Source organism: Protomyctophum parallelum (assembly GCF_964188405.1).
Source record: "Protomyctophum parallelum genome assembly, chromosome: 16".
Lineage (NCBI taxonomy): Eukaryota > Metazoa > Chordata > Actinopteri > Myctophiformes > Myctophidae > Protomyctophum > Protomyctophum parallelum.
The window spans coordinates 25,087,092-25,101,375 of NC_139711.1; the positions used below are offsets into that span (position 1 = coordinate 25,087,092).

At 44.8% G+C, this 14,284-nt stretch overlaps 1 protein-coding gene across 1 annotated transcript in view; it reads left to right on the forward strand.

Annotated features, from left to right (window-relative positions):
• Nucleotides 1-1,193: 1,193 nt before the first annotated feature.
• The window catches only part of c5 (complement component 5), a 39,117-nt gene continuing 26,026 nt past the window's right edge, over nucleotides 1,194-14,284 (forward strand). Inside the window, exons 1-13 of the mRNA XM_083786247.1 lie at nucleotides 1,194-1,319; nucleotides 2,567-2,720; nucleotides 4,410-4,480; nucleotides 4,602-4,699; nucleotides 5,322-5,404; nucleotides 5,795-5,885; nucleotides 6,372-6,480; nucleotides 8,371-8,503; nucleotides 10,754-10,869; nucleotides 11,185-11,349; nucleotides 12,455-12,652; nucleotides 13,575-13,718; nucleotides 14,032-14,181. Of these exons, the coding sequence (XP_083642373.1) occupies nucleotides 1,236-1,319; nucleotides 2,567-2,720; nucleotides 4,410-4,480; nucleotides 4,602-4,699; nucleotides 5,322-5,404; nucleotides 5,795-5,885; nucleotides 6,372-6,480; nucleotides 8,371-8,503; nucleotides 10,754-10,869; nucleotides 11,185-11,349; nucleotides 12,455-12,652; nucleotides 13,575-13,718; nucleotides 14,032-14,181 (1,596 nt within the window). The 5' untranslated portion in view covers nucleotides 1,194-1,235. The remainder of the gene's footprint in view (nucleotides 1,320-2,566; nucleotides 2,721-4,409; nucleotides 4,481-4,601; nucleotides 4,700-5,321; nucleotides 5,405-5,794; nucleotides 5,886-6,371; nucleotides 6,481-8,370; nucleotides 8,504-10,753; nucleotides 10,870-11,184; nucleotides 11,350-12,454; nucleotides 12,653-13,574; nucleotides 13,719-14,031; nucleotides 14,182-14,284) is intronic.

The following is a 14,284-nucleotide window of genomic DNA, read 5'->3' on the forward strand; positions in this document are numbered from 1 at the left end:
AACTATTCTCGGAAGCATGAGTTCAAGTCCGTTGCTCTCCCCTTGTCCCCCATATATGGGGACTAGTTTGGTGGAGGGTGTGTAGAGCCCAGGATCACATTAGATGGTTGACACAGGGGTGAAAAATGGGTTACAAAATCGTGGGATAAAAAAATATATAAAAAAAAAAGAATAACTCTCTGACTCTCACTCTCACTCTCACTCTCACTCTCTCGCTCTCGCTGTGTTAAAACAGCCAGCAGTGAGTGTGTGGTGTCAGTCAGTGTGTGTTTGGTGGAAGATGCGGCTGTGTGTGTTCGTGCTGTGTGTTTGTTCAGTGGCGTGGAGGGCAGCTGCTAGCCCGCACCAAACGTAAGTTCACTTTAATGACTTCTCTTTTTCATGTGTGATGATGACAGAATGATTCCTATGAGTCTGAGACAGGTCACATATGTAACATTTTCTTTGTGTTTTGGTCTCATGGTCCAGTCAATAAACACTAAACTATATGTAGGAGCAAGAATATTCAAAATAATTTATATTGAAGGTTTCTGTTTCTGTTCATAGGCCTACATATACATTTACACAGAATACACACACACACACACAATAAGTTTTGTATTGAATTCTGTTTGAAAAGCTTTGTTGCCCAGCAAATGCATTTACTTTGGTGCTATGCTATTCTGTACAAATGAAATTATTGCCGGTCATTCATTGGTATTAACTCTAGAAATGCACGCATGTAACGGAATCACAAAAGTAGGCCAAAAACCATAAATTACTGTGTAATAAAGTTGCACGTCACAATCAGAATATGGAAAGGAAGTGGAAAGACTAAACTTCATGGGTTTTTGTAACTTTTTTTTCCAAATGTGGGATATTGATTCATTGAACTAGCCCGCTTGTTTGCTGATACCCTGGGAGACCACAGACCTTAAACTCTGATATTCCTGGACTATAGACAGTCAGGGAACTGACCTTGACACAGTGGGAAATTATGTTTTCTGAAAAATAATCTATCTGGAGACCACAAGGGACCACAAGGGGAGATCAATGCAATTGTCACTACTGCCGCTTTTCCTTTCCAATCAATCAATCAATCAATCAATCAATCAATCAATCCATTGCTCTGCTCTCCCCATAGGTTTTTGGTGTCCTGTCCACTGTCCCTGCGGTTGGATGCTACAGAGACGGTTCTGGTCCAGTTGTTTGGCTATACCAGCGACCAGACAGTCTACGTGTTGCTGAAAAGCTCCATGGCGGCCGATGGAGTGGAGTACGCCAGAGCAGCCGTCAAACTGACCGCCTCCAACAACTACCAGAACAAAGCTTTAGTCAGGGTAAGAGCACAACACGGAGCACACTACAATAATATACAGTAACGTACAGCAGAATCAAATAAGATACTACGGTACTGTATACTATAGTACAGTATGAATTGTAATACTATAGTAGAATACAGTACAGTATAACGGGTCTGCAAACTTTTTGAAATGAAGTGCTGTGGTTTTATTTTCTAGATAGTCAGTGTGCTATGTCAACATTGATTTTAATCGACACCTCATCAAACCAACATATTTTGGGATTCCACGAATATTTTCTTTCACATTATTATAATTGATCATTAGACTATAACCCATGAATTTTCAATAACCACCAGACTCACTCCCCAGTCAGAGTTCAGAGTTTTAATTAATGTAGAATTAGGGACTTTGAGGGACTTCATTTATTTGACTATATTCTTTTAATAGTTTATATTAAATCAGAAATCCGGTCTCACACTGTGCCTGTGATCACCCTCCTTTGTGTCAATGGTGGCACAGGTGCCAAAGGTTGCCTACCCCTGCAGTATAATACAGTGCCATACAGTAGAAAACAATGCATTAAAGGAGGTTACAGTAGAATACATTACAGTATAGACTGTACTAGGGTTGTTCCGATCGGATCGGGTGATCGGAAATCGGGGGCCGATCACGCCATTTTCAAATGATCGGAATCGGATCAGGAGCCAAATAAACTTCACTTGATAAACTGTATAGGTGCATACTATTCACTCATATTCATTCAGTGTGTGTGTGTGTGTGTGTGTGTGTGTGTGTGTGTGTGTGTGTGTGTGTGTGTGTGTGTGTGTGTGTGTGTGTGTGTGTGTGTGTGTGTGTGTGTGTGTTGGTGGGATGCGTGTAAAGAAAATATGTGTTGAATAGAGCGTCGCAGTCCCACCCCCTACCAGGGCCCAGGAAATGATTCTCCGTTCATTTTCCTCATAGACATTTCAAAAAGTATTTATTTAAAGACCGTTTAAGCCTCGTTACAAAGCCAATTCTTGTCGTGACAAATCATGACAACAAACACAATTTTTTGGGACGAACAAATAATTTGAAAGAATTGTAATTATTTGGCTTTGTCCACGGCGTAACCGTCTTTAAATAAGTACTTTTTAAAATGTCTATGGGAAAAATGCATTGGGAATCATTTCCTGGGCCTGGCGTCGTCATGAAAGGGGGTGGGACTGCGACGCTCTAGTCTATACTGTAGCAGAAGGTTACTGCTTCATTACAATGATTGGATTCTGCTGTGTTCTCTCCAGATCCACCCCAAAACGTTGGTCAAAGAGGCAACTCATGTGATCATCCACGTCCAATCAGAAGGCATCAACCAGCACGAGAGAATCCCTATCAGTCGAACCAATGGCTATCTGTTTGTACAGACTGACAAGCCATTGTATACGCCGCAACAGTCTGGTAAGGTTATCCATTCAAAAAGTTACAATATTTAGACACTGGTGTAAACTGTAAAGCTTCGACCACCTTTATCAGGTATAGACATTTGCCTAATGAAGACCTACAGTACATTGTCGACACATTGCACAGACTTGGGTTACACTTACACACCAGTATTCCGAAGACCGCTATTCCGACGCACCGCCATTCCGACGCGCTCAATACTAACCCTGTCCCGACCCTAACCCTAACCTCAACCGCGTGCGGAAGCCATGTAGTCCATACATGGGCAACTGGCGGTCTGGGGGTCACATGCCGCGGCCCCCATCGTCACTTTATGTGGCCCACAGGTTAATATCAGAATACTGATAATATATTATTGATTTCAGCCGTTACAATTCCATGACCCGCTTTAATTACTAGTCTATATGTACAGTAGCTTAATGACTAGTATTGCATTTTTTGTGTCCAATGTATTTGGATTTAGTCCGTAAGGTTAACAACTATAACTAAATGCATTTGAAATTAAATTAAAAAAAAGGTTACTTTTCAGGATTCCAATCATAAGAAATTATTCAGGATTTCAATTCAAATATGTTGCTTGTAGATCAGCTACTAGATCTAGAACTAGAGGGTTGGAGACACTCCGCTGTCTCACACACCTCTCAGCCATTATAAAATGCACGGTAACCTGAGACCTCTTGTGGTTTATTGCTTTGATATTGCTCACCACAACCATATTGTTGACCTAGTGTCTGATGGAGCTTGAAAATATGTGCCTATAAACATTCAAGAGTGTTAACGGATTGGTTTAGTTCTGCATGCGATTTCTTTGATAACATCCCAAATACACATCAAGCGTAAGCGATAGTTCATTAAGGCACGGAAGGCAGAAGGTTATTATATATGTATAGTTCCCCTCATTCATTCCCCCTAGTAATTAATTCTGCTTCTTTAAATCAGCTCTCCCTTCTCACTCATTCGCTACGAACTATCTCATCAAACGTCCTCATTCCCACAGTGCAATTCAGACGGCCTTCTTAAGCAGTCTTAGCTCACTACTCATTCTTCATGCTGAGCTGTCAAAGCAGCTTGTGCGGCGTCTGCGTGAAAATGTCCCCCACCTCCCCGGCCTCCTCCCTGTAGTTCTTAGTCCAGGGGTTATGGGATATTATTGTCTTGTTTGCGATTGTGTAGATTCATTGTGTCATGTGTTGATGTGTTATTACTGTGTATTGTTGTTCATGGATTATTGTATCTTTGGGGTCATTCATATCAGAGCTGTGTGCACATATAATCGTGTCTCAATGAACTGATGTTGTTTTTCTCGACACCAGTCACAAGCAAGTCCTGATTCTGGAGGTGGGCTGTGTCTTTGATTTGTACATGGACCAGGCATTCCAAGATAAACATTCTAGCTACCAACCATTACTTGGAATCATAACAAACCGTTTTCTTACATTTTTATCCCATGATTTTGCAACCCATTTTTTCACCCAGTGTCAATTATCTAATGTAATCCTGGGCGCTACACTTCCTCCCACGGACTGACCTCATCATAACAAACCTTGGGTGTGGATGTAGATTGGCCATACTGATATTGGGAAGCCTGGGCCATGTACATAAACTGACCACGAGAAGCCTGGGCCATGTACATAAACGTGCGTGCGTGTGTGTGAATGCTGCGTGTGTGTGTGTGTGTTCCTATAGTCAAAGTCAGAGCATTTTCTCTGAATGAGGAGCTGCGGCCAGCCAATAGGAGCGTCTTTCTGAAGTTCTTGGTGAGTGCCATACTCCACAAGGGCACTTGGGGGCGCTGTTGATGAGGTCACGTCCACCTACAACATTCTAGTCACATCACTGTACAGTTGAATGGAATACTTGTAATAATGTGTATTGTAGGACCCAGACCATCAGGAGGTGGACAGGGTGAAGATGACTGATTATAATAATGGCATCCCCTCCTTGCAGGACCCTTTCAAATTACCTCTGGAACCAAAGTAAGAACCAGCCTATATTATGTGGTATGCCTTCACCGCTAGGCCTTCGGTGCCATAGACGTATATAAAGGCTAGATGGCTCAAGGCGGAATCTCCGACGTAGTTCACCCGGCGGCCATCTTGCTTCGGGGCTACAGTACAGTATGTTCTATGGCAGCTCAAACAAAAATACTAATAACTCACTCAAATCGTGACGTTTGACGGGTTTGTTTATTACAAACGTTATCAACGTGCCTATGATTCAGGATGCTTATGTGTTTAATGTTATTTTTTTATATTAACGTATATGTGTGCAGTTGTGCACGTCATATGTGTGTGCATAAGTATGCAGACGTCTCTGGGCGTTCATAACAAACCAAACCGTTTGAAGTTATGGTTATTTTAAAAAGTACATGCCCCATAGACAAAATGTTATGCTGCATCGAAGTAAGATGGCCGCCACGTAGCAACGTCGCTCCGTTGGCCAGCAGCGCGGGTGAGGTGAGCCATCTAGCCTTTCATATATAAATGTGTTCGGTACCCACAGTCTAACAACTGATCTGTGATCAAAACGTTTTTGCTTTTAGTGCCGACTTCTGCTCTAGTATATGATTCTATATAAATGTGTTGCATTGTGAATCAGGATTGGGGTGTGGACCATTCAAGCTTCCTACTCACCAGAGTTCAGCACCTTAGCTAAGACGGATTTTGAAGTAAAAGAATATGGTACGTTATCCTGTCTGTCTGTTTGACTGTTTATCTGCCTGTTGGTTTACCTGTCTGTCCGTGTGTTTCTGACATCCTGTTTTAGCTGTTCTATGAGTGCATGTAGATGATGATGATAATAATAAAACCAGTAGGACTGTGGTGTGCAGTGTAGATATAATACTTTTACAACCATGTCACGTAACGTTGATATAACCAAACATGCATACAAACTGCATGCATGTTTGTGTGTGTGTGTGTGTGTGTGTGTGTGTGTGTGTGTGTGTGTGTGTGTGTGTGTGTGTGTGTGTGTGTGTGTGTGTGTGTGTGTGCGCGCATGTGTGTGCGCATGTGTGTGTGTGTGTGTGTGTGTGTGTGTGTGTGTGCGTGTGCGTGTGCGTGCATGCTCAGTCCTGCCCAGTATGTCAATCCAGTTGGTTCCAGAAACGACTTACATCAGCTATGATAACTTCGAGGAGTTTTCCTTCACAATCATAGCCACGTAAGTATCCCAACACCCACAATCACCTACATAGACCTACAATCCCCTACATAGATCTACATAGACCTACAATCCCCTACATAGACCTACAATCCCCTACATAGACCTACAATCACCTACATAGACCTACAATCCCCTACATAGATCTACATAGACCTACAATCCCCTACATAGACCTACAATCCCCTACATAGACCTACAATCACCTACATAGACCTACAATCACCTACATACACCTACAATCACCTACATAGACCTACACACATGCACATACAATCACCTACATAGACCTACATACAGTACACCTACATAAACAACTTATACTGACTGTGTTGTGTGATTGTAAAGTCTGTCTGTCTGTCTGTCTGTCTGTCGCCTGCGTGCGTGCGTGCGTGCGTGCGTGCGTGCGTGCGTGCGTGCGTGCGTGCGTGCGTGCGTGCCTGCGTGCGTGCGTGCGTGCGTGCGTGCGTGTTTGTGTGTGTGTAGATATAATAATGGGGCTCCAGTAAGAACTGCAGATGTCTATTGTCGCTATGGTTACTTCAGTGGTAAAAACAAACCCACCATTATCCCCAACTCAGTGACACAGTACAAGGTGAGACGCACGCACACACACACACACACACACACCCACGCACGCACGCATGCAGACACATGCACACGCACACACACACAAATGCACGTGTTGTGAGTTTGTAGATCTGCTATTTCCACTATGTTTGAAAAGGTTTGAAAATACGTGAACAATTTTCAACATGGAAATGACAATTATAACGATTATGCCAAAAAATATTGTGATTACCTCAAATAAGTGAAGCGCGACACAAGCAGCATCGGTTCAGTCAGTACTATAAAACAGATTGTTCTAGTACTGACTGAATGGATGCTGTTCCCAAACTGTGGCGCGTGAACACCCTCTAGGGCAGGGGTGGGCAAACTATAGTACTATAGTTCCACACTCACTCCAGAGGGCCACCATAGTTCCACACTCACTCCAGAGGGCCACCATAGTTCCACACTCACTCCAGCGGGGCCACTATAGTTCCACACTCACTCCAGAGGGGCCACTATAGTTCCACACTCACTCCAGAGGGCCACTATAGTTCCACACTCACTCCAGAGGGCCACTATAGTTCCACACTCACTCTAGATGGCCACCATAGTTCCACACTCACTCCAGAGGGGCCACTATAGTAGCCTGGTTAATCAGACTAATATCGCACGGACCGCCGGCAGGCAATTTATTTTTGCCAACGGCTGATTCGGTCTGGTTTATTAACCAGGCTACCACTATAGTTCCACACTCACTCCAGAGGGCCACATTGCATAATGTCGTCGTAACAAAAATAGACGATCTACAAGCCCAAAATGCGTCGCACTGCGACACGTTTTGAGCTTGTAGGTCAGCTATTTTTGCTATTAGTCTAGTTGAATTGAAATCCTGAATATTTTTTTGTTGCTATTTTTGAATTGGAAGTAAAAATGTCAAATGCCTTTAAGTTATGTTAACTTCATGAACTAAATATAAATACATTGGACATTTAAAAAAAATAGACAATAAAAATTGTTATACTATTCATTAAGCTACTAAGTAATTGAATTGGGTCATATTTGCATGTTTGGAATTGTAACAGCTGAAATCAATAATATATAAGTGAAGGTGGGGGCCGCCAGATGCCCATGTGTGCTCTAGGGCAGGGGTTCTCAACGTTTTTGGCTGGGGACCCCCGGAAATGCTTTGGCCATGTCTCGCGACAAGCGCTTCCAAACTCCACCACTCCATGCTGCTCAATGTTTTGCCACTCAGTCTAGGTGAGGGGGGCGTGTCCTGATGGGAAACTCATGCATTGTGCATACTCTACACTCTATACAAAATGACAAATGGCTATGGCAAAAATAACCTTAATCCTACTATAACTGCGCCACGTACGTACGTGTGTGTGTGTGTGTACGGTTATAATGCACGTAACTCGAGAACCGTTTGACCCTTCACATTCGACACACGCGTTCCACACCCCCACAGGGAGTGCAGTGCCAGGTATCGAGTCGGTCAGACCCACGGTTCTCGGCCTAATGAGGCCTACTCCTTTCACCTGTGCAATTTCCAGCCTCTGCCTCAGCCAATTGACGCTCAACCAATCAGGCTCTGCCAGTGGGCCGAGTTGATTGCAGGCCGGTTTACCCCCCCCCCCCCCCCATTAATTTGGTGACCCACATGTTGAAAACCCCTGCTCTAGGGGGTGTACGTGTGACTTGAAAAGGTTAATGGCGCTTATATGGTGTTACTTAACTCTTTTGCTTTTGCCATCTACGTACATATTTGTAGCCGGGCTGTAGCCACAGAAAATCCACTGAATGTTCAAAGTTCAGGTTGTGTGGGTCTAATTGAGGTCATAAAACCTACGTAAAAGAACAACGAAAAATAAAAATAAATGAAAATGAATGTGAAACGTTTAGCAATGGGTGTGTGTGTGTGTTGAAACAGTTGCAGAATGACGGAAGGACCGCGGTGACGGCCAATATAAAACACATTCTGTCTCGTCACGATGGGCCCAAACACCTGGACAGCCTCCGTGACAAGTACCTGTATGTGACTATACTGCTGAAGGAAACCACTGGTACGCACGTACACGCACGCACTTGCAGAATATTTAGAGAAAATGGACAAAGAAAACACATGATGTATATTTATTTCTCTTTTGGGATATTATTAAACTTTTTTTTGTGTGTATACAGTAGTTTCTGTGGTCAGGAAGTGAATGTGATTTTTTTTATATTTATGTTTTTGGTGTCTTAGCCCTTTTGGTGTCCATAAGGGCTAGGTCTTTTATGACAAGATACATTGCATTAATTCACACCAGTGTTGATTTTGTCGAATAAACCTCCAGCAAGGGCAGAAGCCGGTCCGTGGATAGGTCGGCCGGTCGTTTGATATGTCGGCCGGTCCGTGGATAGGTCGGCTGGTCGTTTGACATGTCGGCCGGTCGTTTGATATGTCGGCCGGTCCGTGGATATGTCGGCCATTCGGCCATTTCTCAACCGTTTTGGATGGGGGTGGGCTCGTTGGAATCGTGTCGCCCCCCCCCCCCCCGGGGTCGTCTTTGGGGGTCTCAAGGTTCGGGGACCCCCAGGGACCCCCAAATGGTAACTCTGTCATTTCTCTACCGTTTTGGACGGGGGTGGGCTCATTTGAATCGTGTCGCCCCCCTGGGGGCGTCTTTGGGGGTCTCAAGATTCGAGGACCCTCAAGGACCTCCAGGGACCCCCAAATGGTAACTCTGTCATTCCTCTACCGTTTTGGACGGGGGTGGGCTCATTTGAATCGTGTCGCCCCCCTGGGGGCGTCTTTGGGGGTCTCAAGGTTCGGGGACCCCCAGGGACCCCCAGGAACCCCCAAATGGTAACTCTGTCATTCCTCTACCGTTTTGGACGGGGGTGGGCTCATTTGAATCGTGTGAATCGGGAAATAGCTTGGTTAAATGTCCATATCAAGTGATATCTGAAAAGTGTGTGTGAGAGAGAGCTATAGTAAGAAGAATATGGAGATCAATATAAATGGTTCTCTGTCTCCCTCCCATCAATAAAGATCTATCATGAGAATGTCAAGAGTTACCATGTGGGGGTCCCCAAACCTCCTAAACCCCAATAATGCACCCAGAGAGGCAACACGATTCCAACCAACCCCTGTCCAAAACGGTTGAGAATTGATAGTTACCATGGGGGGGTCCCTGGGGGTCCCCGAACCTTGAGACCCCCAAAGACGCCCCCAGGGGGGCGACACGATTCAAATGAGCCCACCCCCGTCCAAAACGGTAGAGAGATGACAGAGTTACCATTTGGGGGTCCCTGGGGGTCCCCAAAACTTGAGACCCCCAAAGACGCCCCCAGGGGGGTGACACGATTCAAATGAGCCCACCCCGTCCAAAACGGTAGAGATGACAGAGTTACCATTTGGGGGTCCCTGGGGGTCCCCGAACCTTGAGACCCCCAAAGACGCCCCCAGGGGGGCGACACGATTCAAATGAGCCCACCCCTGTCCAAAACGGTAGAGGAATGACAGAGTTACCATTTGGGGGTCCCTGGAGGTCCTTGAGGGTCCCCGAATCTTGAGACCCCCAAAGACGCCCCCAGGGGGGCGACACGATTCAAATGAGCCCACCCCCGTCCAAAACGGTAGAGAAATGACAGAGTTACCATTTGGGGGTCCCTGGGGGTCCCCGAACCTTGAGATCCCCAATGACGCCCCCAGGGGGGCGACATGATTCCAACGAGCCCACCCCCATCCAAAACGGTTGAGAAATGGCCAAATGGCCGACATATCCACGGACCGGCCGACATATCAAACGACCGGCCGACATATCAAACGACCGGCCGACATATCAAACGACCGGCCGACATATCAAACGACTGGCCGACCTATCCACGGACCGGCCGACCTATGGCACCGGCCGGCCCATCGGCCGGTACAAAAGAAAATAAAAAAATAAAAGAAAATAAAAAAGAATCGACAGGCCGGCTGACCTACAGACCGGCCGACCCGTCGCACCGGCCGACGCGTTGCATCGGCCAGTACAAATGGATTCTGCCCTCCCTCTATGGCGAAAATTGTTGGTCGACTACCTTTTTTCACTAACTAAATGAAAACTATGATGACTAAAACTAAGACTAAATATATTGACAATTCCGTGTCATTACGACCCGCCAAAATACATTTTATTCGACTAAATCAACTGTAGATTTAGCCGACTAAAATCTTGTGATATTTAGTTTAGTTTAAAATGAGACTAACAAATCAACACTGATTCACATGCACATTCTGTCTGTATGTGTCACCCCTTCCTCCCATTCTCCTTGTGTCCGTCTGTCAGGTGGTATTTCCCAGGAGGCGGAGCTAGCTTCAGTCCAGTTTGTCAAATCACCTTACAGCCTGAGCCTGGTGGCCACACCCCCTTTCATTAAACCTGGACTACCCTATACAATCCAGGTGTGTGTCTTTCTGTCTGTCTGTCTGCCTGCCTGCCTGCCTGTCACGGTGAAAGGTGTTTGTATCTGCTATTTTGGCAACTTTTGGCAAATACTAGGATTGTCACGTTTAATATGGTCAACATATTAACATTGTAAACACAAACATTGGCTTGTGATTGGCTGCATCACCCCAAAAGTGAGGGCAGAAAAGTGAAGACGGAAAAGTGAGGATGCAAATTGTGATTATAGCCACAATGGCCAGAATGAGATGATGTATGCATTATCAATACAAGCATTTCTAACACATAAAATCAATCTCTCTCTCTCTCTCTAGGTAGTGGTGAAGGATCATCGTGGTACTCCACTAAGTGGTGTTCCCGTACAGATGAAGGAGGGTGAGCAGCTGTCATGTACCGGCTCGTCCCTCCAGTCCAGCAACAGTGACGGTCTGGTTAAATTCATATGTAACCCCACCAGCCGCACTGGCGCCACACTTAAGGTATAGTGAAGACCTGAGATCAGATTCATACGAGGTTTCCACTGGACACACACTGGTCTGATTAACCCATTCTGACCTGAGATCAGATTGTAAAAAATGTCAGTCGTTCTTCGATTTTTTCAAAAATAGCAGACCTACAAGCTCGTATGGCGCCACTCGGTGGCGCGATATGAGCTTGTAGATCTGCTATTTTTAAATAGCTAAAGCGCGACATGATGCGAACACCAAAATGGGTTCCCGTTCAGAATGGGTTAAGGTATAGTGAAGACCATTACTACTATCCAGCAAGGTTATTATGTTGTATAGGCCTACATATTTATTATTTCTGTTTATATTGTGCATTTGCTCTGTGCACAATTTTGCGCCCGAATTGTGTACCATTGGAGATTTGTTGTATATATTTTTTGTTTTACTTGAGAAAAACTTGAGGTGCATCATGGATTAGAAATGCAGAGGCAGAGAGCAGGAATAAAGTTCAAATTAACTGATTTATTGAACCAAACAAGGTCAAGCATACAAAATGTTAGCAGTAGCTGCCTGCATGCAGAAAATAAGGAATGCCAAAAAGCTGAACCTTTCAGAAGCATAAAACTAAAAACAGAATGTCCAAAAAATGCAAACCTTCAAAAAGACACAATTAAGGCAGTAAAGTCCAAACCATTCAGAATTGAAAAATAAAAGCTAGAAAAGGAAAAGGAAAAACGATGACTAAACTGAAACTGTATTGTGGTCTGTTTACAAACTAACTGAAATGATCCCGGAACTAACTGAAAATTCCCTTAGTTTTTGTTTTATTTTTGTCGATCTATTTATAAGCTTAATCTGTAACTATATATATGGATATATGGATTTTTCATTCTCGTTTAGTTTTAGTTAGTTTTGACTTTTATTTTCTAATTCCAGTTATAGTTTTAGTTAGTTTTTAGAGCAAGCTTGCACAGTAGTTGAATTGATTGTGCTTTCTTTGAAATGTACCCATTCTGCATACTGTGAAATAACATTTTCAATCAATCAATCAACGCCACCCCGTTTTTGCCAACCTTGCTCTTTTCAATGCAAAAATGCCAACATGGCCACCATGTGAATAGGGTCTATTGTTTTCCAGTTTGTGACAGCCGCAGAGAGTTTGCCATTGGACAGTCAGGCCAGCCTATCACTGTCGGTGGTCGCTTACTCCTCCCCCAACGAACGCTACATATATATAGACGCGCCCTTCGGACACCTGACAGTCGGACGTATGGCCTACATCAATGTCTACAGCGCCATGCCTGGCTACATTCCTGTCCCCAACATTAACTACATGGTAAGTATAGCAGGAAAGCCGTGTCATCTCGAGAGAAGACAATCACAATCACATTGGGATTAGCAAAGCATAGAAACCCAGACTATTTCGGTGTTTGTCAAAATGTGTCGGGTTAGTGGAGGACCGTTGCCGAACTGAAGGTGTGTGGCAAATAAATAAGGCATAGAAATGCGCCCGTAAGGGTCCATTTGGTTCCATTTGTACACTCTCAGAGTTAAGGGGGGGGGGGGTCCTTGCAAATACAACATTTGAGCATCACTAGTGCACAGTGTCGTAGTAAATAAGTGTCATACATATTGTGAAGAAAACCTGGAGACTTGACATTACATTATAATGATGTGTAAAACAGAAACTAATATTTGTCATGCCCAAGTCTTTGCCAAGGACACATTTTTATGGGGGTTGTAGTTGACTAATGACGAGAACTGTCAATCACAACGACTACTGGCCAATCACAGCAGGGCTTTCCTAGAACTGCGGTGGGATACATAATAACGCGTCATGGACACTGGGCTCACTTACTTCCTGGACTACATGTTGTCTCAGTAACCCCGTTTCCACACCTAAGCGCAAAACGGTTTTGCGCTGCGGACGGAATAAGCCGTGATACGTGTGCGCAGCTGGTTTTTAGACAGCTGGTGGATGGGAATTAAGCTCCACCTCCGCGGACGATTGACGCGGAGGAGAGTTCTAAATCTTCTAAACGTCATTAACATGTTTTGCAAAAAAGGTGTCCCTTTAACATGCTAACCATTTTGATGATAGCACTCACATTACTTTATTTAAAAAAAATAAACTGCTTGTTGTTGTTTTGTCCCGTCTGTCTGTCTGTCTGCCTGCCTGCCTGCCTGCCTGTCAGATTATGTCTAAAGGTAAGCTGGTGGCCTATGGTATGGCTCGGGGTTCCGCTGAGACCCAACAGACGGTCAGTTTTGAAGTGACCAAAGACATGAGCCCCTCCATCCGCCTGCTGGTCTACTACATCGTCTATGCAGAGGATACGGCCGAGCTGGTCGCCGACTCTGTCTGGATCAACGTACTGGACACCTGTGTCAATGGACTTAAGGTCTGACATTGTGTACTCCAGCAATCTGGCAATCTGCATGGGAACCCACATTCATTCATTTTGAAGGAGGGTATAGGGAGTCACACTTTCTGATGGTGTGTGTATGTGTGTGTGTGTGTGTGTGTGTGTGTGTGTGTGTGTGTGTGTGTGTGTGTGTGTGTGTGTGTGTGTGTGTGTGTGTGTGCGCATGTGTGTGTGTGTGTGTGTGTGTGTGTGTGTGTGTGTGCGCGCGCGTGCGCGTCCGTGTGTGGCGTGCGTGCATGTGTGCGTGGCATGCGTGGCGTGCGTGTGTGCATGCGTGCTTGCATGTCAGACTTCGCTGCGCTCCAGGGAACAGAAGTACAGACCCAACGGTACTCTGCAGCTGGAGATCTCAGCCAACGAGGTTGGCCTGGTGGCTCTGACTGCCGTAGACACAGCCCTCTACTCACTACGTCTGCACCAGAAGAACCCGCTGAACCAGGTATACTGACAGCACATTTCTTATTTTAGTTTTTAGTCATACAGTCTCTTGAATAGTTTTGATTTTAGTGTTAGTCACCTGGAATGTTCTAGTGTTAGTCTAG